Raw genomic sequence first — 27,242 nt, 5'->3', positions numbered from 1 at the left:
CAGAGACAGATAGGATAATAATACATATTTCATATAGCCTAATAAATACAACATTAAAAAAAAACGAAACGAAAAATCAACTGGACATTCCTGCTAGCATGCGTGCTGCGCGAAGAATACCTTATTATTTATTTAGACATTGGCAGACTACAGCATTTGCGTTTGTAACTGCAGCGAGAAACTGCAGCTGTAGCCACAAGAAAGTTTGTTATATTATGGTAACAACGGAATGAGGCGGACTACATATATAGGCTATATTTACCGTCATTGTTTTATTATACCAGCGTGTTTTCGCGCGTTTGCACAGAAACTCAATTACTATCAATAAAAATGGTTTAGCTATTTCTCAGCATAGCCTAATGATGGATGGAGATGGGACGAAAATAATTTTCAACCGTCCACCACATTTTAGCAATGTTCCAACACTCTCGTCATCACTGTTCCATGTGTCACAAAAACTATTACACTAACGCTTACATTGCAGTGTGAAAAATCCACATTATATAATACCACTAACCTATTTAAAGACACCCAATTTCAAAAAGAACGTATATAACGAAAAGAACGTATATAACCGAAATATTTTGAGCAGTAATACTTACATAGCAACATGACATTTTATCTGTGTTTAGTAGCCTAATATAGAGACAGAAAATCAATGACAAAGTCCTATCCGCTTCTGTTTTGTGTCAGAAAACGATGTCAGATAGGTCTATCAGCAAAGAAATGGCTTAGCTAAGCCCTGAAGTCCTCAATAATAATAGTACTCTACAAGAAATTATGAAAATCGTTGACAACGTTTAGTTAGGTGAATCGTCTTTTATGCTACGCCACAGTGAATGCGCAAGTGAATGCGATAAGAAAATATTCCGTTGCACTGAACTATAAAACGCTATTCCAAATGCAAAATCATACATGTTATACATCGTTAGAAAGCTTATACTCTCACCTACTGAATAAATGAACTGTCAATGAAGCCAAATTGTACGAAAAACGGCGACAACACCGTAAGCAACAGGAATCACAAACGGATTGTCCAAGACAATATATGACCACTCAGTCGCAAAAGGGACATCTCTACGCGTAAAACCAATGGTAAGATTGTATATTTATTCAATGTTTAGTCCCAGATATTGACTGTAGAATTACATGGTATAATTAAAGAAGAATTGTCTCGTTTATGTCGTTATTCAGTGAGCAGCGTTGTCACTGCTGTATTGGCATATTTTAGGGCTAATGTCGGGTTTATCTTGTTGCTACGGAATATTGCATTACATTACATTACAGGCATTTAGCAGACGCTCTTATCTAGAGCGACGTACAGCAAAATGTATAATCAGGAACAAGTGTGTCGAAAACCCTAGAGGGCAGTAGCCTACCGTTCCAAGTGCAGGGAACAACCGCATAGTCCAACTTGGACCCTGTAAGTTAAACTGATTAACACTAACACAAACAAGTACAGCAACAACGCAGTCCATGCGAAAGTACAAGCAATAGTTAAGACGAGTGCATTAACTAAGTCACCTACGAAACAGCTAACTAGTTACAACCCTAACCTTACAGTTAATTTAGAGATTAAATTGAGAATACGATTTCTCTCAGCATAATGACGGATTTAAAGAGTAAACGAACTCACCCGTTATTGTCTTCAAATGGATCCATGTCAAAGAAAAGTAATGATTCATCCTCTCGAAGCTTTACCGCAGCGTATTATTTATTTAGACACTGGCAGAGTACAGCATAAATTGCGTATTTTGTGAATATTCAATGTTAGAAATTGCAGCGAGAAACTGCAGCTGTAGACACAAGATAGTCTGTTATGTTATGGTAGCAACGGAACGAAGCGGACTATATATGTATTACCGTCATTGTTTTATTATACCAGCGTGTTTTCGCGCGTTTGCACAGAAACTCAAAACCTACCAATAAAAAGCTTTTTCTCACCATAATGACAGATTTAAAGACTTAACAAACTCACCCGATACTGTCTTCAAATGGATCCATGCCAAAGAAAAGTAAATATTCATCCTCTCAGAAAGCTTTTACTGAAAAACTTTTGGTAGCCTATCCTAGCATGCACTTTAGGTGGCACTGTCAGACCGTCCTTTCACTGATAAAAACTAGACCTACGGTGTCGGATTACTTGCGTCGCCATGGTTGTCGCTTGCCGTAAAGAAGTTTACTCGATGTCGTAACCGTTTAGATTTGGAGCTCCAGCTTTTCCGCACCCCACCTAATGAAAAAGTCCAAATGGTGTGCAAACCATATGGCGGACATAGGTGCTCCCAACGGTGTGGGAGTTATGACCTTTTAAAGTATGATCCTTTGTTATAGCGCCACAATCTGGCCGACATAGGTGATTTTTAGTGCCTGAGTAGTGGGGGGCCATAGGAACCCACCTGCTAAATTTGGTTGCTCTAGGACTTATGGTTGCTGAGCCTCAGACATTTTAGCGGAGAAAACTGCCACGCCCCAACTAAAAAGTCTAAATGGAGGGCAAACCATATGGCGGACATAGGTGGAGCCAATGGCAAAGTTGTAGAGCATGTTGAGATGCATCAGTCGACGAAGTTTTGCGTTGATCTGACTTACGGTGTGGGAGGTATGACCTTTTAAAGTATGATCCTTTGTTATAGCGCCACAATCTGGCCGACATAGGTGATTTTTAGTGCCTGAGTAGTGGGGGGCCATAGGAACCCACCTGCTAAATTTGGTTGCTCTAGGACTTATGGTTGCTGAGCCTCAGACATTTTAGCGGAGAAAACTGCCACGCCCCAACTAAAAAGTCTAAATGGAGGGCAAACAATATGGCGGACATAGGTGGGGCCAATGGCAAAGTTGTAGAGCACGTTGAGATGCATAGGTCGATGAAGTTTTGTGTTGATCTAACTCATGGTGTGGGAGTTATGGGCTTTTACGCGTTACCCTTTGTTATAGCGCCACCATCTGGCTGACATACGTGATTTTTAGTGCCTGAGTAGTGGGGGGCCATAGGAACCCACCTGCTAAATTTGGTTGCTCCAGGACGTATGGTTGCTGAGCCTCAGACACTTTTAGCGGAAAAAAATAAGAATAATAATCCTAACAGATACAATAGGGTTCCACCAGCTTCGCTGCTTGGACCCCTAAATATAGGAAAGATAAGGAATAATACTAATAATAATAAAGATAATGGAACAATGCTTGGACCCCATTGCCCCCCCAAATTTTTCCTCTATCCCCCAAACCTTGCGAATACTTAGCCCTAAATGAAAAAAATATGTTTATGCATGGGCCCTTGCATTGGAGAAATCCATTTCCTTTTAGTAGCGCCATCTGTTTTATATATTGTCCAATAACAGAACTCTTCTCGATCATGGTCAATATGCTTTCTTTGTACAATAGTCTGTGATCATGTCAGCCCATAATGAACATTCTACCGAAAACGTATTGTTTTAACTATTAAATGAACTAATTTGTGGTAATTTCTTTGGCATTAGTGTCAGATTAGTGTTTCTGAAATGCTAAGATTGATGGGAAATATGTCTGCATATGCTTTTGTCCAATGTCAGTTGTCTATTTGTCGTAACTATTAGCTATGGGTTTTTTGTTACGAACGTGACTCTGAAGGACCCAAGTGCAGAACTCGAACACAGAGGTCAGATGAATCAAACAGGTTTATTAGCGGGTTGTACAATTATGACGAGGCTTGGCGAGGGCGAAGCAGGGGCCGGGGAGGCGGGGCCGAGGCGCAGGGAAGTAGCTGGGTCCGCAACTGAGCCGGGCAAGACGGGGAGCTGTCACCGGACTAGCAGGACGAGGACGTGACTGGACTGGACCGGGCTGGACCGGGCTGGACCGGGCTGGACTGGGAGGCCGGCGAAGGGCGAGCTAGATCCGGCAACTAAAATAGGAGAAGTGATGACAGGACAAAGACAAGACCCAGAACAACCAAGAAGACTGGACTACGAACAGGACAGGTGACAGACATGCAACACGACAGGAACAGGACCGACTGGCAAAGTAGGGGAAGCAGGTGAATGCGCGGATCTGTAGAAACGAGAAAACGCAAGTTTAAACAGCAAAATTAGGGAAACCCGACATAACGTATCAGATGAGCTGAAAACAATGATCTGGCGAAGATCTGTGGATGAGCTGAGACTAAATGCTGGTGAGGCAGCGTGCGGAATGAGAAGAGCACAGGTGAGTCAGATCAGCCTTGATCTGAGAGCTGGGGCGAGGGTCCGCCTACGCTGCAACAAAGAACAAAGATCACACGAAAAAGACAAGATACGTGAGGCTAACAGAAAACATGAGAAACACAAGGAATATGACATTTTTAAGGTCAGTTTTGTAAGGTAAGGTCAGAATCTTTAAGGTCAGCTAGCTATCTGAGGAAAAGAGAAAAGAGGAGTCCTTGCTATAACTAGCGTATCTAAATGATTTATAAAGACAAAAATTGATGGTAGAATAGAAAAAGGACCAGGAGAGAAAGGTAACCTTGTTGCCAGAGTTGGATGGCTTTTTAAAAAAGTGAAACACAGACGTTCAACTCAAACGTGTCAAAAAGTGGCTGACTTCTGTGGTATCGCCATACAGGTGGGGCAGCACAGAGACTCACTGAATTCCAACAAAGTGGCCAGAGACCATTTGTTACAGTGCCAAGTTTTAAAACAGCAATCGTCAACATACACCTCAGTCTCCTAATTTGCAAAAATACTTATTAGCGAATGATATCCTTTGATGAAGTGTGCTAGCTACTTTGGTTGTTACGACATTGCCTGTCACAGGCGCAACAGCAGAGTGCTGTTTAAATGAATGAATCATTTTTAGGTGTCCAAGCAGCAAAGCTGCAGGAACCCGATGGTGCATTTGCACTGTCAGTTAGCATTGGGCTAGCTCAGCTGCGCTTTAGAGTGGTTCCACTTAAACCGGTAGTTTCGCGAGTTTAACCCGCAGCTGTGCGTTAAGTTAAACGTGATTGCTCTGTAAAAACAAGCATGAGTTCAGCTGATTCACTGCTAAACTGTCTGGAAACCCTAAACTGTCTGGAAACCGGAAATATGATTTGGTTAACGTAAGATCTACCCAGAACTGACAATTTAACAGGCAATTTAAAGGAATGCCACATAGTAATAATTTCTGATTCTTTGCACTTTAGATCCTCGCAAATATCAATATTATATTAGTAATATTATATACTTTTAATGCAATTAACATCGCATCTGCCAGCAAATGTAAGATTTTTTCTTCAATAAATACACAATAAATGCACAAGTGTTTGATAATCACAATCTTTTTGTAGTTAGGGCAATCAGTAAAATATTTTACATAATGTTAGACCACAACGGAAAGTAGGCTACGACTTTATTGTCATTCTCATTTTTTTTTGTTTTGTTAAGTAAGTGTAGCCTGTGGTTTGCGTCTGTTTGAAAAAAAGAAATAAAATAAAGTCAATCAATAAATCAAAGACATTTCCACTGTTTTTTGTTTGTGTGCGTGCAATTGGGCTAATAGTTTCGGGTGGAAATTATTAAATTCCCACAAGACTAACTAGCCTAATTAACCGACACACCTATAAAATAAACTCGGTGAAGTGAAGTGGCCTGAGGTGAAGATGTCCAGAGTCGCAAACTTTACCCATGAACACAAGTTGTATCTGATCCAATGCATCAGAGAATTTGTAAACGATGTCGAGGATGCACAAAAAGACACTGCCACCGTCCTCTGGCGAAAAGATGCATGGATGAATGTCACGAACGGATTAAACGCCAGATTTAAGGCTGCTTCATACTTTCCGCGTCCGCATGTCCGTGAGGGTCTGCTTTGGTCCTCGTGACGTAAATGTCGTCATCTGCCCATGTCTGGAGGCTCCGCGCGGACCCCTATGCAGACGTCCGCGCACAACCCAAAATTTGTGACCGCGCGGACTATACGCATAGCAAGTGCGCCGACTGCACATGCTCCAGATAAAATTTAATGGATGCTTGTTTTGAAGAGAGTTGTGCAAGGAGATTCGCCGTTACCCACATTTATATTGTCTATCTGAGCATTCATAAAAATATTCTTTCACCACTCAAAAATCGTATTCCGTCATAGCTACAAGATAAACCCGACAATAGCCCTAAGATATGCCAATACAGCAGTGAAAACGCTGCTCACTGAATAACGAAATAAACGAGACAAATTTAAAATAAAATTATACCATGCCATTCTACAGTCAATATCTGGGACTAAATATTGAATAAATATACAACCTTCCCATTGGTTTTACGCATAGAGATGTCCCTTTTGAGACTGAGTGGTAATTTATTGTCTTGGACAATCCGTTTGTGAAATACACGCGCATTTGTGATGCCTGGGTACCTTCAAAATAACTGTGCGTAATACCACACCTGTTGTTTACGGCGTTGTCACCCTTTTAGTACAGTCTGGCTTGATTGACAATTTGTTTATTCAGTAGGTGAGAGTATAAGCTTTCTAATGATGTATAGCATGTCTAATTTTGCTTTCGGAATAGCATTTTATAGGTCAGCGTAACCAACAATTTTCTTATCATCGCATTCACTTGCATTCACTCTGTGGAACTGGAAATGGAGTGTAGATCGGGAACTGCGCGTGCGTGGAACGCCAGACTGACGCGGACCCTCAATTGTAGTATGAATGGAACCGGGTGCGCGTCCGCGCGACCGGTACTGGTCCGCAGCTGTCCGCGGACGAGGAACGCGGAAAGTATGAAGCAGCCTTTACTGGCAGGCGGCCGAGCAGCAGCGACAATTAGAAAAATTTATGGAAGTGCATGAAAATGGATGCGCGTAAAGCGTCTCTGAGTGCACTGCAGGCAATGCACTTGACCTAATCAACCAAGAAATATCACTGCTCCTACCGAATCTCTCCAATGCTATAGACGGTACATTGGACAGTGATAGCCTTCCTCTGGCTGACCAATCAGGTATTATCATTACTCACTGTCCTATCTTATATATATATATATATATATATATATATATATAATACAAAATTGTCTATTTGAAATAACTTTTTATTTTATTTTAACTACTAATGCTTACTACAACAGGAGCCTCATCACAGCCTGCCTCTAGTGGGAGGAGCACCACCTCTCTGCCTCCAGGGAAACATCCATTGTCACCAGCTGCAACCCCAGGAGCTCTCCCACCATGCCCACCTCCATGGCCTCCGTGTCTTCCTTTACGAAAAAGATATATACCTATACATACACCACACCTAACACCCAGCACCCAAACTACTGCTGCCCAGCCACCTCCCCAGCCACCTAGACATGCATCACCCCAAACAACCAGCACCATAAGTGCCCCCCAGCCACCTAGACACACTCCCCACCACACACCCAGTGCTCAAACTGATGCTCTCAAATCACCCTGCAGCATACAGTCAAGCTCTCCACAATCCCCTGGCACCCTACCCAGGAATAGGGGGATGCAGTGGTGACCAGCTGGTGACACTTGAAAAGCGAGGGAGGGCAACCTGCTCCTGAAAGGCTTGTCCGAGTTGCCCGCCAGAGTGTGCTGCATCGCTTTGAAAGGGAAATGCTCCAAATGAGCCGGGAGGAGCACAGACTGAAGCTCGAAATGATCAGGGCCCAAGAGCTCCGGGAAGAGGAGCTACACCAGGACCGGAGGAGAGCCCTACGGGAAAAGGGAAGGGCCTACACAGCCAAAATGAAATATTATAGGGCGAAACTGCAGCACTATGGAGGTGTTCCTCCCACAGGCACAGGCACAAACACAAGCTCCAGCAACAACTAATGTAATTTCTTTTTTTCTTGTGTATAATAAAGAAATATATAATTTCACAAAGTGACTCCATTCATATATCATCTGTAGAGAAGTTGTTCTAGAGTTTTTATTTTATTTTTTTCAAAGTGTCAGAAGGTCAAGTACCATTAACCATAGTGGGTGAAGATTAATTTAGAAATGGTCCTTGGCTTGAACTTTTGTTTGAATACCAGTTTCGATTCTAATCTGTCAGGGGCAAGCCTCCCTTGTAAATGGGGGGGGGGGGGGTATAGGGGGTATAACTGGCTACTAAAATTGGGGGGGAATTGTAAGGAATTTAAAAAGAAAAAAAGAAAACCCCTAATTGCTCCCAACGAGCTGTTTGCTACCTTGCATGGCAGCCTTGTGTGTGCGTGAATGGGTGAATAAGAGGCATCAATTGTAAAGCGCTTTGGATAAAAGCGCTATATAAATGCAGTCCATTCCAAAGCAGTGCTACCCAATATTTTCTCAATTCTTTCAAGTCACTTGGCCCTGTGTGTAAAAGCATGCAGTACATGGACAGGCCAAACATATGTGTGGATGGCTTTCTCACAGTCAAGATTGATTGAATAGGCGTCTATATGTCCCATTTGTATTGGTATGTATGTATTTCGCTGCCCAGCCTTTCTGTTGCGTGAATGATTGTATGTGTCTTGGGATAAATGTCTGTTCGTAAATGTGAATGTAACATGCTGCGAGGGAAATGTCCCCATGGGGATAAAGAAGTTACCTATGTATGTATGTACAATATGTATTTTACATGCAGTATTTATTGTACGTAGCAAATATACAATAACTTGTACATTTACTCAAATTCAGTTCAGAAGCAAGTATAAACATATGTTTTCTGGGGAAATATGCTTCCTGTAGTTACTCACCAGCAGTTTTCTACATGAATTTCAATGTGTTCCATGAGGCAATTCGAAATATTTGACACTTTGATCTGACACATGACATCAATGCATGACATTGTAAAATGGTAAGATTACAAAACACAGGGCGAAGTGACTTGAAAGAATTGAGGAAATATTGGGTAGCATTGCTTTGGAATACATCTTATTTAATTTCGGTGAGGCAAGATAGCCTATATTGTTTGTAGTACAGTAACTTGGCGTCATTTTGATATCAATACTTTTAATGGCAGGCCTGGATTTTGGCAGTTTGAATGAATAAGTTATAGACAGTGTATGTCTTGTATGTATGAGTAACTTGGCATTTTTGTACGTTGAAAACGTGTTTTTTATGAGATATCATTTCTTTTTGCAAAGCGTTCTATTATGAGAGTGAGAAACGCGAAGTGACCCTCTAAGAAATGGTTGTGGATTATGGCTAGCCTTGTGTGAATTTGTACAGTCTGATGAGCGTGTACTGTTTAGCAGTTTTGGTTTGCTATATATGTAAAACAGTGGCTGTGACAAAGGGTGCGGTGGCGTAAGTGTAAACGCATCAGAAACGCAGGTGAAATATGGCCAGTGTATGTACTCACGGATTTGACAGCCATCCAACGAGCTTTGATTGACAAAAGAATCAGCAAGCCCGTAGAATTAGAGCTCCCAAGGTCGCAACTTGTGTACCCTTCTGTCCTGGTCCGTTGTCTGTTATTTCGTGGAGATGCACTTTTAGTGTTTGTAAGGCATTTTGATAGGCTTATCTGCAGGTAGGAATCCTCTTCGCTGTTTTGCTAAGCTAGAACCGGAAAACTTGATAGTGGAGAATAGGAGCAGACGCATATGTCCCAGCAGGCTTTGCATATGAGAAAATAACAACAGTGTGAGAGAAATTAGGAGAAATGATGAAATTGCGTAGTTGAAACAATGTGTTTTTAGCAGAATGGGCATGTAGGTGAAGGTTGACATGATCACAGACTATAGTGCAAAGTGAATGAAGTGACCATGAGTGAGCTTAGTTTCCTTATCGAACGGTATATATAACAGTCGGTATAAAGCATTAGTCGTTAAAGTGGAGGGTTAAGTAATGTGTGAAATCTATTGCACTGATGTGCTTTTGTCATGTTCAGTACTAGTAGTTATAATTATGAGTGAGTCATGAATTTAAATGTAATGTTTTAATGGGGAGTTGCAGAACGTACATACGTAGTAATTGTTTGTATGTGGCTAGATAGAGAACAGGGCGAGGTAACATGAATGTAAAAACGTGGCGTTTGCTGATAAGAAGGTTTTGTACGGTAGCCAAGTGAAGAAATATAGTTAGTAGAAATGGCACAGTGGTGAACTGGTGTAACTTTGTAATAAAAGGAATACATTTGCCGTCATGAAATGCATATGGGTGGCCGTGAGTGAGTTTTGGTAAAGCAAATATAAGCGTAAGAAAACATTAGTGTAAAAGAGGAAATTATCTGCCTGAGGGCGAGGCGGGATTCAATCCTTCAACCGGAGGTTTACCAGTCTGTGACTTTGTTAGTGCAGCACCATGAAATAGCTATGCAATGCGTGAAATATAATTAGCAAACCTGTCCGTGATTTTTAAAGAAGGACACAGGCCAGTACGCACAGAAGAGCTACCGTTGAATCCATATGGGTTTGCAATATTGTAGCCGGTTAATAACTGAACGTGCAGACGGTACGTCATAATGCAGTGTATACGTTCGGTGAACGGCGGGTAGATATGGTGCAAAAGCAATAATTGAGAAGTAGTAGACAATTATTAGTGAGGGTAAAAGCAGGTTAAAGAAACGTGTTCCTAGCTGGGCTTGAACCTAGGACCCTATGTTCCCAAGAGTGTAACCTTGCCCACTAGGCCACAGGCAGACTAGCTGTTGAAACTGTAAATGTTTCAGAGTAAAAAGGTATTGGTATTTTGTGTGTGTATGCAAGTTTTTGATTGGGTCGTGTAGGTGAAGATTTGGCTGGTGTCGGTAAAATGTCCAATGGGGAGACATTTTTTTAGTGGGATAGGCGGCAGGAAAAATAAGAATGAGAAGAAGAATAAGAAAGAGAAGAAGAAGGAGAAAACGCAAAATCCGCTTAGTTTGGGGCTTTATTGTGTGGACATGTGAAGTTGTTTATGAAATCTGTCTGTTGAAATGGGGTCAGAATGTACAGAATTTAATGTTTTTAAGGGCGGAGTGTCTGTGGCTGTTGTGGTTATTTTTTTGGGGAACCCTGAAAAGTGCCAAACTCTCGGTGCTGTATAGGCATGGGGCATGCCCCCGCCAAGGCATAACTTGGCGGGATGGCATACCTGCCATCCCAATGTATTCAATGGATTGCCTACCCTCTGTAGCTACCGTGGATGTCCTAAATAACAGTGTGCTGATGGTGCATAGAGTGCAGGCTGCGCGAATCATTAGTAGGAGATATAGGCTACTTCATGACCCCTTTCGGAGGTACAGTGAGGAGCAATTCCGGCAACGCTACCGCCTGTCTAAACGAGCATTGAGGCGGCTTATCTCCATGTTGAGAGGTCAGCTGAGGTCCAGGGGGAGAGGAAATATACCAGTGTCTGTAGTGCACAAAGTACTGCTTGCGCTACGCTATTTTGCAACAGGGTCCTTCTTACGCTGCGGTGGCAATCTCATAAATGTTCACGAGAGCGCAGTTTGCCGGATAGTACATAAGGTGCCCTGGACCCTTGCTGCACTCCACTTGACTTACATCGTCATGCCAAATGAGGAGGAGCAGAGAGACATCTCAGCTGCATTCTACATGAAAGCAGACATGCGCGTGATTGGAATCGTGGACTGCACACACATTCCAATCGTGTTTCATGGCACTGTACGCAATCTAGCATTCACCAATCGGCGTGGGTATGTAACCCCTCTGTTTCTTTTTCTGTAAACCTCAAGAACGTACACAGAACGCAGTAACAGAATAGCAATTCTGCATAATACTATAGGCCTACAGTATACAATGTACAGTATAATGCTACTAATGAAGATGACATTAGTAAATGTCTGCATAAAGATCACCGCGTTGTGTCATGCTGTGACAGCCATTCTATGATCCGCTTTTGCTAATAACGTGTATAGTAAAGCATGAACAAATATTTAACCTATTTTGGCAGAATTCGCATACTAAACGATATTTATGTGTCTAATATTACAGGTACACCTTTCTGAATTGCCAAATGGTTTGCGACAACGATCTGCGCATTCGCAACATTGTGGCGAGATGGCCCGGCAGTGCTCATGATGCTTGCATCTTCGATAGCAGCCAACTCAAGGTTCAACTTGAGGAGCGCGCTTACAGTGGAGTGCTTCTCTGTGTTTGTGGCCACCCCCTGCGCCGGTACCTCGTAACACCTGCCCGGAAGCCCATTACACGCGCGGAGGTCCGGTTCAGTAAAAGCCACAAGAAGACTCGCTGCCACGTCGAACGAGCATTTGGCGTATTGAAGAGCCGCTTTGCATGCCTCTCCTTTGAGCTGCGAACCACCCCACAAAGAGCGAGTAGCATCACTGTTGCCTGTGCAGCACTCCACAACTTCGCAATTTATTGGGATGAGCTCCGTCTCCCTCAGCCACACGGAGCTGAACTTGAGGACTTCGATACTGTCGCCGGACCCGACACTGGTGATATAGCGGGCAGTGCATTTCGCCAAGCCATCATTGCAAACCATTTTACTTGCTAGGTCTACCACATGCAATTTGATGGCTTTTTTTGTGTAAACAAAGAATGTGCTATTTAAGTTCAGCATGTCTGTTATTGGAGAAACACTGGGTGGAGAAACCAGCCTACAATTTTCCAGGAAATGTAGAAAACTAGTTATCTCCGCAAATATTACTATATGCCAATAGTAAAGTGAGGGCATTTGCCATCTTTTTGTTACATCATAGGCATGTATATCACAACGGTGGGTCGGCTAATATGTGGTTGCAGTGTACATTTGGTTTGTCCGAATATATGTGCTAATAGATATCCTAATAGTTAACTCCCTAGACCAATCCCTTACAAAAATAATTTACTGCAAATTTATTCTGTAGTTTAACTGAAGTACAATGCAGTTTAGTGTCCAAATACTGCATTATACCGTGTCCAATATATTGCAGTAATACAGCAAACTGCAGTTAACTGTATTTAACTACACAATAAATATCATTTATTGAACACAAAGTAAATAACGATAAACATGGGGAAATGAATTAACGTTTAGAAATATTGTAATGATCTGTGCAGTGGACGTGATATATAATTCCGGAATTTAATAGGTTTAAATCTCATTCTCTCCTTAAACCACCATAACATCAGGTTTAAGCAAATGTGCACAAAAAATGACCTCTAGTGGCTGTTACGTAATTTCTTGAGGACACAACAATTGAGATCAAGCTATACTTGAGGTGTAGGTTAAACCACAGGTGCTGAGGACACAGCAATGGCGTTCAAGAAGCCACGTGACTTGTTCTGGAAAATGCGAGTTTAAACTTGCCTTAAACTCTAAAGCGCAGCTAAGCTAACGACAGAGCAATAGCTTTTTTCTGGTTTTTATTATTATTATTATTATTATTATTATTATTATTATTATTATTATTATGATTATTATTAGTAGTAGTAGTAGTATTCTCTAAAACTAAATGGGCAGCAAAAACTGTAAATCATAGAGGTTTGAAACCTTGCAGGAATGCTCCTGTTCCTCCCCACTACTCAGGGTATCGCAATGATGCCTAGTGGCCAGATGGTGTAATGCAGCAATTTACATTTTCGCCCATAACTCCTGAACTATGTGGTGTAGAATCAAAATTCTTCCACCAATTCTGTGGCTCATGCTGAACAAAATGTTTTTTGCAAAACCTACTTTTGCGAACTAGTCTGGGGCCACTTGGCCCATCGTCACCAAATTAGGCTAGAAAGCATCCGCGGATGGTCCATCCATCCTTCCATTCTCTAACCACTTAGTCCAGAACAGGGTCGTGGTGGTAAAGGGGCAAGCAGAGCAGCCCAGATGTCCTTCTCCCCAGGGGCTTCTGCAAACTCATCCCGGTGGATCCCTTTGGATATAATCCCTCCAGCATGTCCTAGGTCTGCCCCAGGGTCTCCTCCCCGGTGGCCATGCCAGAATACCTCCTGAAGGAGGTGTCCAGGAGGCATCCTTATTAGATGCCCGAGCCACCTCAACTGACTTCTTTAACCCCTTAGCACACATGCCAAATCTGGCCAATCCTTGCCCATTTAGGGGGTACCCTATTTAAAGCTTTATAACTCCAGATGTGAACACCACAGAGACTTGAAAAATGGCTTAAATGAAGCACGGCATTTGTACCATTTACAGTACTAGCTTAGATTACTTTATGTTCATAGTTTTGGAATTAGAAATGAAGTGCCACAAATGCAATTGTTTAGGCAAAAAATCTAAAATGAATTTGCTCTTTTTTAGTTCGCAATAAAATACTGAGAGATTGCATGTATACAGCAGGTTAAAGTATACATATCCTGGATCAAAAACATCTTGACCACAAGTTCATAAAATCTAAGGGTGGATATGTAGAACTACTAAAGATCTATGAAGCAAAAACTAAGCAGTGTATCCAGCATCTCCAAATCTACCCAAAATGTCTAAATTATGTATTGCTGTAAATCACAACAAATTCACGTATTTCACTACAAATTCACTGCAAATCAACTGTTTTTACTCAAGAAACTCACTGTTGCATCATTTTCAAGTGGTAATTACAAGCTTTCTGTCAGTACAGTGGTCTAAAATAGCTAGGGGTCCAGAAACATATCCAAAATCTCTCCGAAAAGGAACATATAAATGAGCCCCTTATGAAGGTTTAAGATAAAACATTGATATCAGATTTCAAAATAATGCAAACATATTGTCACACAATTCTGTATAGTAAATGTGTAATAATTAACTATTGTGTGTATTTCTGTACTCTGTACTCTCATATGTTTTCTTGTATGGGGATGGGACGATATGAAAACATTTTTCAATCGTCCACCACGTTTTGGCAATGTTCCAACACTCTCGTCGTCACTTTTGCTTGCATCACAAAATCTATTACACTGCTAACTAACGCTTACATTACAGTGTGAAATATCCACATTATATAATACCACTAACCTATTTAAAGACACTCAATTTCAAAAATAACATATATAACCTAAATATTTTGAGCAGTAATACTTACATAGAAATGATGAAATTTTATCTGTGTTCAGTAGATGGTGACAGAGACAGTAAATCAATGATACAGTTCAATCCGCTTCTATTTTGCTCCAGAAAATGATGTCAGATAGGTCTATCAGCAAACATATGGCTTAGCTATGCCCAGAAGTCCTCAATAATAATAGTATTTTCCAAGAAATTATGAAAAATCATTGATAACATTTTGTTAGGTGCAGCATCTTTTACTGCTACCACAGAGTGAATGCTTAAGTGAATGCGATGATAAGAAAAAGTTTCGGTTGCGCTGACTTATAAAACGCTATTCCAAAAGTAAAATTAGACATTTTATACATTGTTATAAAGCTAATACTCTCACCTACTGAATACATTAATTGTCAATCAAGCCAGACTGTATAAATGACACGTGGTATTACGCACAGCTATTTTGGGAGATACCCAGGCATCACAAATATGCATATATTTCAGAAACGAATTGTCCAAGACAATATATGACCACTCTATCTCAAAAGGGACATCACTACGCGTAAAACCAGTGGTAAGGTTGTGTATTTATTCAATATTTAGTCCCAGATATTGACTGTAGAATGACGTGGTATCATTTTTTAAAACTTTGTCTTGTTTATTTCGTTATTCTGTGAGCAGTGTTTTCACTGCTGTATTGACATATCTTAGGGCTATTGTCGGGTTTATCTTGTTGCTATGACGGAATACGAGTTTTTAGTGGTGAAAGAATATTTTTATGAGGTGTAAACAAAGGTCTGCTGAGCTACTCGCCACAAATTATGTGATAAATTGGGGGACTCAAGCTCTCCTAGCTCGTGTATGCACAGCTCACTCTGTTTGTTAGGCAAGTAACACTGATTTAATTGGGGCTGAGAATCACCACCTGACATCTATTTAACAAAGATACTATTATAAAAGCAAATTTCAACACTTTGTCATATGTTTATTTGCTTGCATGAATACATATCTTATGTTCAAATGTGCAAAAAAAAACAACAGTATTTTAGTTTTGGAACCTTTGGAACATTAGTGTAAAATACAGGCTTGAAATGTCATGCATGCAGCATTCCTTAGGCTAGGAGGGCATTGGGTATATTCATAGCCCCCTGTAGCCTTTGAAATTTTCAAGGAGAGCAAAAGTGTCCAGGCAGTGACTGTTGGATTTTATTTTTTTACGCTAGCTAGAATGGTTAAATTTTATGCAGGTTATGGCTGTAGCAATACTTGCAACATAGCTAGTCGACAGCCCAGTGATGAGTTGGAAAATCTGTAAATTAATAACATGCATTGTAGGTTCATGCATACCATAGCCTAGTACAATTGAGCCACTATATCCAATTATGCTTCATTTTTGTGCTTTTTGACTCTTGTGTTGTGTAGGCCTAAGCAAGCTATCGGCCTAGCTAGTTGTGATTTTTTTTTTTTTTGGTGACTGTTTGTTAACGTTTTGACCAGCCTGCAGCCTATGGCTGTGTAAATATTATGATCAACACAAATGTCAAACCAAAATCTGCTTTTATAGATTGCACTGTATTTTTCTCTGTGTTTTGCTCTTCTTATCTGTGTAAAAATTCAGAATCTTGAATTAACGCAACCTCTGAGACTGATATTAACCTGGGACTGAGTCAATGATCTTGATTTTTTAAAAATCACTAAGCAATGTAGGCCTGTAAGCTGTAAACACACTGTGCCTTGAATAAGAAGTATTTCTAGATAATCTCCCTTCCTCATGATGCCAAATACTTTCTGAAGTGCACCTGTCGGACAAGTAAGGATTAATTAATAATATGTTTATTTTCTGAATCCAGCGTTTCTAACAGCTCAGGAGGTAAGAGCGGTTGTCTAGCAGTCGGGGGGTTGCCGGTTCGATCCTAACCCCTAATTGCTCTGGTGAATGCAAGGCATCAATTGTAAAGCGCTTTGGATAAAAGCGCTATATAAATGCAGTCCATTTACCATATGCCCTTGTTAAAATGTTCAGCACTCTGAGTACTGAACCAAGCCATATTGCGTGCTAGAACCCCTCACTTAACCTACATGTAAAATATAGTTTATTTGATTTAATTTAATAATTATGTTTAAAATGAGAATTATCAATTAAATCTCCGAATTCATTGATAGGTCAGTCTACAGTAAACTGGTGGAATCAACCAAGAAGTTGAAATGTTAGGCATGCTGGGTCTCCGACCCCCGATATGGTGTCCTGTGTCATCTTGTTTGCCTCTTCAGAGGAGGTGATGAGACCCATAGATTGTCTGCCTAGATTAGGGTATCAGTGGATTTTAAATTGCCCCAATCACATTTGCTTTGATGCTTGTGATGGGGAGGCCAGGCCACATTCTTATTCACTGTTTCCCTCTCTTAGGCCAAAATCTAACAATACATACAGTATCCTACACACCAATCCCTTTTCCAGCAAAACACCTCCACACCATGATGCTGCCATCCCTATTCTTCACAGTTGGGATGGTGTTCTTCAGATTAAAAGCCTTACCCTTTTTCCTCCTTACATAGCGCTGATCATCATGGCCAAACAGTTCAATTTTTGTTTCATCTGACCAGAGAACAGTCCTCCAAAAGGCTAGGTCTTTGTCCTGGTGATCACCTGCTAACTTTATTCTGGGTTTTTTATGCCGCTCTTGGAGTAGGGGCTTCTTCCTTGCGTGACAGCCTTTCATGCCATGGTGATGTAGGATTCTCTTAATGGTGGATATAGATACTTTGGTACCTGATGCCTCCAACTCCTTCACCAGTTCCTTTGTTGTTGTCTTGGGGTTCAGTTGAACCTTTCAGAACAAACTTCGTTCAGCCTTGGGAGTTAATTTGTGCCTCCTTCCTGAACGATGCAGTGTATGTGGTCCCAATTTTTTATTTTTGCATACAATTGTTTGTACAGATGCTCGTGGTACCTTCAGTTGTTTGGAAATTGCTCCTAAGGAGCAACCAAACTTGTGGAGGGCCACAATTTTTTTCCGAGGTTTTGGCTGAGTTGCTTGGATTTTCCCATGGTATCAAGGGCAAAAAGGCTGTGGCTTTAAAAGTAGGCCCTTAAATACAGCCACAGGTGCCAATTAACTCCCAATTAACTCCAAATTATGACGGTTCGCCAATCAGAAGCTTCTAAAAAGTCATTACATCAATTTCTGGAATCTTCCAGACTGTTTAAAGAGACAGTCAACCCATCTGGTCCATCAAGCGTCACTCTCATCTCATCTGTCCATAAAACCTGAAAAATCAGTCTTAAGGTATTTCTTGGCCGAATCTTGACACTTCAGCTTGTGCTTCTTATTAAGTGGGGGTCGTGTTTCAGCCTTCCTTACCTTTGCAATGACTCCGAGCACTTGGCACCTTGTACTTCAGGAGACTCCTGGTAGGTTGCAATTCTGGAAGATGGTGGCACTGGAGGCTAAAGGGTTCCTGGTGGCTTCATGTTTAATTCTTTGCAAGTCTTTTGCAGTTAATTTGCGCATTTTCTTCTGAACACGTTTTTTGCGACCCTGCTGACTGACTATTATTAACAAAGCGTTTGATTGTCCGGTGGTCATGCCTGAATGGTTTGGCAATCTCAAGAATATTGCATCCTTCTGATAGCCATTTTACAATTTTTTACTTTTCAGTGTCAGATCTCTTTTTTGGCCCATTTTACCTGTAGTAAAAAAGCTGCCTAATAATTATGCACACTTGAATATAAGGTGTTAATCACTTTAAGCCACACCCTCCCTCATGAAGCAATTACATATATCACCTGAAAATGATTCTATTCAGTAAATATTGGTTGATGTGGTTTGGAGTTCGGAAAATGTATGATCAGAATACCGACTTGCCTAATAATTATGCACGTACTGTAAACGTGCTGCTATATGCACATGTGGGTCGCGACTGATTGATATAGCCTTAAATTTAGTTAATTTGATTATACTTTCTGTGATTGCCTGCTTATTTCAGTAACTTTGTCCTTTAATTTACCTTTTAGGTATTAAAACATGGTGATTGTCAACAGTTTAACAATTAGGCTAATTATAAATTGTTATTAATGAAAATGGCGTCAGTTCGTGTCACGAAAACATGGATTTATATCGTTGGGTCATCGCTGAAAATGTTTGTGCATCCCAGTTCTACTCCAACAATGTAGGTATTTGTAGCCTACTTGCAATTTTAAAATAAGTAAATTAATACAATTTAAAATTAAAGTAAAAAATAATTCAGTCTGTGTATTTGAACTAAGTTCTATCTGTATACTCATATTTATTCAGCCAAAATTTATCATAGCAACTTATAATTTGTCAAGGACTGCAAACCTTATCCAAATATCGTCCATATCAAATTTGGTGTTTCAATAATAATGATTTCAAGATTGCAGTTTTGAAATGGTTCTGTAGTGCGACCTTGGGTGGTAAATTCACAAAATGAGATACACGTGATCTGAATGGGTCACTTTTCAATTTGTATATTTCCAAAACTTGAACAGGTTGGATTTAAAGGAGATGTGATCAAAACATGAAATGGCTCCCAATTAGGTTGTTGAACACATGTTTACTCATTATCATTTTGTTTGTCTTTGAATTCTTTATTAATTTTGCAGATGATTAGTTTTAGTAGCCAGGTGTCCACACCAGTGTTTCCCACAGGTTCAGAATTTATTTGTGGCAGTTGACTCCATGTATGTGTTTGGGATGATGGGGGGGAATTGTTCGTACTGTTCATTAAATTGTATTGTAACTATTAAGAGGTTATTAAATTTTGCTGCACAGACACAGTTCACGTTTTGTGTTCAGGGACCTTATTTATTTATTTATAATTTGTGTTAGGGCAGTTTTATTTATTTATTTATTTTTACTTTGGTTGCGTCTCCAGATGAAAATTACATCTGTATGACACTTCGAATCAAGATGTATCGGCGACAGAAAGGAACGCTAACTAAAACAATATTTGCAGTAATGGTCTCGGTTACAGACAATCCTTTATGCTATCAGAATGATTTGAAGGATAATATAATCACATACAAATTCTAAGTATTTTATGGGCTAGTTAAGGGATTTAAAGTCACTGGTTCCTGGTATCCAAAACGCCCTCATTTCTAAACACAATGATTTGCATTCATTTCAGTTAAAGTAAGTAACCCTAACTGTTAACCGTAACTGTTACTATAACAGCAATGTTATGGCATCCTATCTGTGGTGCAGTTTCTTCCTCCTCCTTTTCAAGCCTTCTTTTTTAAAGAAGAATTTTTCTGTACTCATCTCTTTCAAAAATGAAAAGTTAACGTTTTCATTCACTATCTACGCTAACGTTAGCTTGGGTGAATTTTGATGCTTGCTAAATGCTAGCAAAAATATTTTGTTATCTGGCACTGATACAGTCACACGACTGTCCTTCTAATTATGTTCACATTCAGGCACGGTCCTCCCTGCTCTGCGATACATACGCCGGTTATGAGAGGGAGGGAGGAGGGCCAGCTCAAGCAGCGAAATGAGAGTCAGCTTCATGTTACTTGGACATTTAACAACATTTAACAACAAAAAATGACAAATACAAATGTATAGTATGTTTATAGAAATAAACAACTAAGTACCGAAAAATCTTTCTGAGGGGAAATCTATTTGGTGCACTTGCACCAATTAGGAGCCTATTGATTCACCTCAGTCTTTAATTTGAGGTTTTACCTCTTTTTGTGCAATTGTTTGCAATATAACGCAATAAGATAATAATCTGGTTTAAGCGGGTAACTAATCCCTATAAACGTGAGAAACAGCTAATTAAAAAATTACAGCCTGTTAAAATTCTGCAACTGTGGAAGGAACGAGAACTAGCATACACAGGGGGGACCCATGGACTGAGTTTGGGAACCCCTGTACTAGAGCAGTGGATGTTTTATCACAGACTCTGTCATTGTTGTGGTCATTCCTGAATCCTATTGAACTTTGACCACATTGTTAGCTCTGTTGTCAGGACAATATTATTACAGAACGTTGTCATCTCCTGTCATTATCTTTAGCAAAGTATAGAGTCATCCTTGGGTTACCACCAGGACATGCACCGAGCAGCTTTTGCCACAACCTCGGGCAGCAGCTTTCACAATAGAGGTTTTGAACAGGGCCCATTCAGACTCCATGTCCCCAACCTCCTCCGGGATACGGGAAAAGCTCTCTTAGATGTGAGAGTTGAAATTATTCAGGATGGAGTCTTCTGCCAGGCTTTCCCGGCAGACTATCCCTACATGTTTAGGCCTACCTAGTCTGTCTGCCAGCTTACCCTGCCATCTGATTCAACTCTCCACCAGATGGTGATCAGTTGACAGCTCAGCTCCTCTCGTCATCCGAGTGTCAAAAACAAATGGTCACAGGTCTGATGAAACAACTACAAAGTTGATCATCGACCTTTAGCCCAAGGTGTTCTGGTACCATGTACACTTGTGAACATCTTTGTGTTCAAACATGGTGTTTGTTATGGACAAACCATGACTAGCATAGAAGTCCAATAACATAACTAGAGCCCGACCGATATATCGGTTTGGCCGATATATCGGCCATTATTTGACTTTTTTGGCGACATCGGGATCGGCAGTTATGCAGCCAATGTGTCCCGATTTTTAAATAAGTATAATAAACAAAAAAAACATTGATTATTTACTGTTCAAACGTTGTAATTGCTATTTACTAGAATTATCCAGTAGAGGGAGCTCTAATACAAGTGTGAACTGCAGCAGCTGACGCGCTACTTCTGTAATAAGACGTTTGTCACTCGTGCCTCATCCAATATTCTCCACTACGAGACTTGTCTGCACAGATTCGATTGCCGCAATAAAGGTATGTATATTTAGTGAAAGTTTTTTATTAAATGCGTTTATACGACCACTATGTTTATCAATCCTCATTATCAAGCGAGCGAGCTAGCTAACTTATTTGGTTCACTTTAGCAAGCTAGCTGGCTAGCAAGCCTTTATGAAGTGGCAGTGAGCACATAAGCAGCATAGGATCTACATTTCCAGAGGACATCGCTGTATTCTCAAATAAATAACCAGCCAACATAAAATGGTGATTGAATGCATCACACATTTGTTTTTTGTAAATCTGAGATAATGATATTAGCTACTATATGATGCTGTGTCAATAGCCAACGCGTTATTGCAAGCGAGTGTGTTGTCTAGTCACACGTCATCGTAGCAAGCTAACCAGACAGTAAAAACGCCGATAAAACACTTCTAACGTGGATCATTTTAAGCCATGTTATCTACCTTTGTCGTGATAACATGAGAGAAGGATTGCTGTTGGAGAAGTGAATCAACCAACAGTTAGCGCGGGTAACCTGCACGAAAGCGCATTGTAGTTTTTTTTCATATATTTCATCCAGTCAGTTTAATTTCATCTAACGTTACACTTTATTCACTCATTAGCTCCGCTAGATAATGTCTTACTCTTTGAGATCATGTAGTAGAAATAAGATAAGAAAATATAATTCATGTAACTTACTGAGAATATATAATAAGAAATAATGAGGCGGTGTCAATAGCTAATTATTAGCGTTATTGCGAGCGAGTGTGTCATCTAGTCACGCGTCAGAGCGCATTGTAGTTATTTTCACCACCGAATTCTTATGGACAGGGAAGCTCGCTAGGTAAAGTCTTACTCTTTGAGATCATGTAGTAGGAATAAAATAAGAAAACGTAATTAATTTACTGAGAATAGATACTAAGAAATAATAATAACAAATTAATAACAACAATAATAATAATAATATTCATAAAAATACATGTTTGAAACTGGAAAACTGATTTTTTTAATTAATTTTTTATAGATGGCTGGAAAAGAAAGGAGTAAAAGCAAGGTGTGGAGTTATTTTGATTTCACACACTTAAAGATGGTGTTAATATATATATTTAGCCTAATTTAATATCATATTTTACATTTTTTTATCTAAAAAGTTCTTTGTGTGTTTATTTTTATTTTTATTTGTTTGCTTATAAGTTAAATGTTCTTAAATATAGAAACTTTAATAAAATATAAGTTTTCCAAATTGATTTGAAAATGTTGCACTTTTTGATAAAATATCGGTCAAAACATCGGTAATCGGTGGGCTAGGACTCTCCAAAATCGGGATCGGCATCGGACCCAAAAATCTGGCATCGGTCGGGCTCTAAACATAACACCACTCAGGTTCAGATAGGAGAGGCCGTTCCTCCAAATCACCCCCCCCCCTCCAAGTTTTCCAGTCATTGCCAACGTGAGCATTGAAGTCTCCCAGTAGGACAATGGAGTCAGTAGGTGGGGCCTTTTCCAGCACCCCTCCTACCTTCTCCAAGAAGGCCAAATACTCTGAACTGCTATTAGGCGCATAAACGCAAATAACAGTCAAAGTTTTCCTCTCTGCCACACAGTCGCATTGAGGTGACCCTCTCGTCCACTGCAGTAAACTCCAACTGAGTGGCCACAAGCCAGGGGCTTGTGAGGATCCCCACTCTCACCTGGCGCCTCTCACCCTGAACAACTCCCAAGTAGGAGAGAGACCACCCCCTATTCAGGAGTTTGGTTCCAGAGCCAACACTGTGTAGAGGTGAGTCCAACTATATCTAGTTGGTACTTCTCAGCTTCACACACGAGCTCCGGCTCCACCACCAGAGAGGTAATGTTCCACATGCCAAGAATCAGTTTCCATTGTCTGGGCAGATGACACATGGATCTACCCTTTTCTTGCCCCCTGCCCGATGGGCATTGCACCCGAACCCCAATCCTGAACCTTGCGGGTGGTGGGTCCATATGGTTTTCCCACATAGTCTTTTCGGGCTGGGATACGTAGGCTGCCCAGCCACCAGGCGCTCGGCTGCGGAAACCACCCAGACCTGGCTACAGGGATGGGTCCCGGTAACCTTAGTTTTGTATTTGTTTACCATAGATAGGGGTCGATTGGATCATGTTTGTCTGTGTCCTCACACCAGACCTGTTCGCCTTGGGAGACCCTACTGGGGGACATGTAAAACCCCCGACGACATAGCTCCGGGATCATAAAACCTCACAAGCACCTCCGCCACGACAAGACCACGATCCAGGAAGGGAAATTCAGTTGAGTGTTATAGCGACATCATGTGGCCAATCAGCATCAAATTTGAGGAGTACTGGTTTGGAGGTTCTGTCTATCCTTTTTGCTAATTTGCATGTGATCACGTGAAAGTCATAAAATGACACGAACAATCAAAATACAAAATGGCTGCCAATTCAAGGTGGCAACAACCAAATTGTTCATGGATATATTCATACTGAGATTAGGTAGCAGGTTTGAAATATGTACATAAAAACTGTGATTTTTCATAAATTTGTTAAATAAAAATGATTGCTGAGCTCTGTAGCATCACCGTGTGACTGTAATAACTCCTACAAATACAATATGGTTCCAGCACTTTATGCTTGGGCCCCTTGCAATAACTCCTACAAATACAATACAATAATTAGAGGGCCATGTACCTTCAGTGCTTGGCCCCCTATCAAGTGTTTTGCATATCTGTCATTCTGCCATTCAGGCAATTGTGTTGTTGCCTGAGTTCAACCAACCTCCCTTCCATCTAGGGCTGGGCAATATATCGCAGTGATAATTATCGCATGCAATCACCTTTCTTTTGTCTTCTTCTTTTTAATTATACCTGAAGCTTTACTAAACAACTAAAGAGGCTGTGTAAAATGCTTCCGGAGAAAAGCGTAACTGCTGTTACCTACTGCATGTTGACAGCCAAGACAGACAATCAGCAGCAAGGTCGCGGCAACTGGTGAGCTGAAAATTGGTGGGGCGCAAAACTTCCCTTTAAACTAATCATTGATCTCAACCTGTTTTAATTAATTTTCCTTTATTATCAAGCGTGCCAACAATCGGACTAATCAAATGGCAAGTAGCCTAACACACAGCATATTCATACCGTGTTAGGGGGATTAAATCATAAATTCAATTTATCTGTTAAAAATCTGTTTTAATCACTAAGTAGTCTGCACTTAACAAACAATATACACCAGTCTGCTATCTACCGTGTTAGCTTTCAGAATAACCAGCAAAAACAAAACCTGCACTTCAAGATTGTTTACAATCTACGCATTGCAGATATTTTCCATGAATACGAGTGTGGAGAAAGAAGTGCATGTATCCGCAAATAATGTTGATTAAAAATGTGCACAAGGGGGAGGTTTCCGCCACTGCTTAGTGATTAAAACGGATTTTTCTAAATCGCATTTATCATTTAATCTCCCTAACACAATGCGAAGAAGCTGTGTGTCACTTTCCAATTGATTAGTCAGATCGTTTGCATGCTTGTTAATCACTGAAAATTAATTGAAACAGTTTGAATGATTAGTTTAAAGGAAAGTTTTGCACCCCACCAATTTTCAGCTCACCAGTTGCCACGCAATAGGTGACGTTTTTTCTCCGGAAAGCGTTTCACGCAGCCTCCAAAAAGTGTGGTTGTTTGCTATCGCTTCAGGTAAAATTAATATAAGAGAAAAAGACAAAAAGAAAGGCGGTACGGTGGCGACAGCCGTTATTGCACGCGATAATTATCACTGCGATATATCACACAGCCCTACTTCCATCTCATCAATGCTGTCAGGCTAGAAGAGCGGTGAAGATTTGGCGCCGACAAAATGAAACAAGTTTAAACACATTAGGAGGTCTGGAACTTGTCCGAGAGATTGCCAGAGGTTGGGGTTTGATCAGGTCGCTGACTTGCTTACACTTAAAGACAAGCCTCCTGTTTGTAAAATTGGTTTGTGACATCCAAAATTTGACTAGAACAGCTAAATCCTACCAGTAAATTGTGTAGTGTGAGTCTGGCATTAGTTAATTCAATGTACAGGTACAGGTCAGATGGTGACCCCTCCTTTCCTATGTTCAGCTGCAAAGGCCTGGGATAGAAGATGTGGAGGTGCTGAAGCGGGAGCTGGTCCAAGTGCAGACCCTGATGGACAGTATGACTCTCGAGAGAGAGGAGCAGTCCGAGCGCCTGAAGATCCAATTCCAGAAGCTGCAAGCTGAACACACTTCCTCTGAGGTAAATGCTCACTACGGAACTGCTTTCTCTGTGGTGGTCTGAAGGCCAGTTAGTGGCTCTCAGGCTCTAAAATGCCTGCAAATTAGTGTCAGAAACATTAATATAGTGTATTGTAGACGTGGACAGTAACTGCATGCAGTTAAGTTTTTACACTAGACACTAGAAAAGTTGTGCATTTGAACATAATCATGGTACACATGGATGTTAAATGTTAATTCTTTATTTTCTGGGTATGCCATCCCGCCAAGTTACGCCTTGGTGGGGGCATGCCCCATACCTATGCAGCACCGAGATTTTGGCACTTTTCAGGGTTCCCCACAGAAATAACCACAACAGCCACAGACACTCAGCCCTTAAAAACAAATTCTGTACATTCTGACCCCATTTCAACAGACAGATTTCATAAACAACTTCACATGTCCACACAATAAAGCCCCAAACTAAGGGGATTTTGCGTTTTCTCCTCCTTCTTCTTCTTCTCTTTCTTCTTCTTCTTCTTACTCACGGCCACCCATATGCATTTAATGACGGCAAATGTATTCCTTTTATTACAAAGTTACACCAGTTCACCACTGTGCCATTTCTACTAACTATATTTCTTCACTTGGCTACCCTACAAAACCTTCTTATCAGCAAACGCCACGTTTCTACATTCATGTTTCCTCGCCCTGTTCTCTATCTAGCCACATACAAACAATTACTACGTATGTACGTTCTGCAACTCCCCATTAAAACATTACATTTAAATTCATGACTCACTCATAATTATAACTACTAGTACTGAACATGACAAAAGCATATCAGTGCAATAGATTTCACACATTACTTAACCCTCCACTTTAACGATCAATGCTTTATACGGACTGTTATATACCGTTCGATAAGGAAACAAAGCTCGCTCATGGTCACTTCATTTACTTCGCACTATAGTCTGTGATCATGTCAACCTTCACCTGCATGCCCATTCTGCTAAACACATTGTTTCAACTACGCAATTTCATCATTTCTCCTAATTTATCTCACACTGTTGTTATTTTCTCATATGCAAAGCCTGCTGGGACATATGCGTCTGCTCCTATTCTCCACTATCAAGTTTTCCGGTTCTAGCTTAGCAAAACAGCAAAGAGGATTCCTACCTGCAGATAAGCCTATCAAAATGCCTTATAAACCTTACAAACACTAAAAGTGCATCTCCACGAAATAACAGACAACGGAATACATTGCTTTGGAATACATTTTATTTAATTTCGGCGAGGCGAGATAGCCTATATTGTTTGTAGTACCGTAACTTGGCGTCATTTTGATATCAATACTTTTAATGGCAGGCCTGGATTTTGGCAGTCTGAATGAAT

The 27,242-nt window shown here is 40.6% G+C and overlaps 1 protein-coding gene across 1 annotated transcript in view; it reads left to right on the top strand.

The window, feature by feature from the left end:
- eea1 (early endosome antigen 1) overlaps positions 1–27,242 on the top strand; it is a 273,538-nt gene that overhangs the window by 112,719 nt on the left and 133,577 nt on the right. The window contains exon 9 of the mRNA XM_035426231.1: positions 25,735–25,890. Coding sequence (XP_035282122.1) covers positions 25,735–25,890 — 156 coding nt within the window. The remainder of the gene's footprint in view (positions 1–25,734; positions 25,891–27,242) is intronic.

Source organism: Anguilla anguilla, chromosome 7, assembly GCF_013347855.1.
Source record: "Anguilla anguilla isolate fAngAng1 chromosome 7, fAngAng1.pri, whole genome shotgun sequence".
Classification (NCBI taxonomy): Eukaryota; Metazoa; Chordata; class Actinopteri; order Anguilliformes; family Anguillidae; genus Anguilla; species Anguilla anguilla.
The sequence above is the reverse complement of the archived record's forward strand: the minus strand, read 5'-3'. Positions and strand labels throughout refer to the sequence as shown.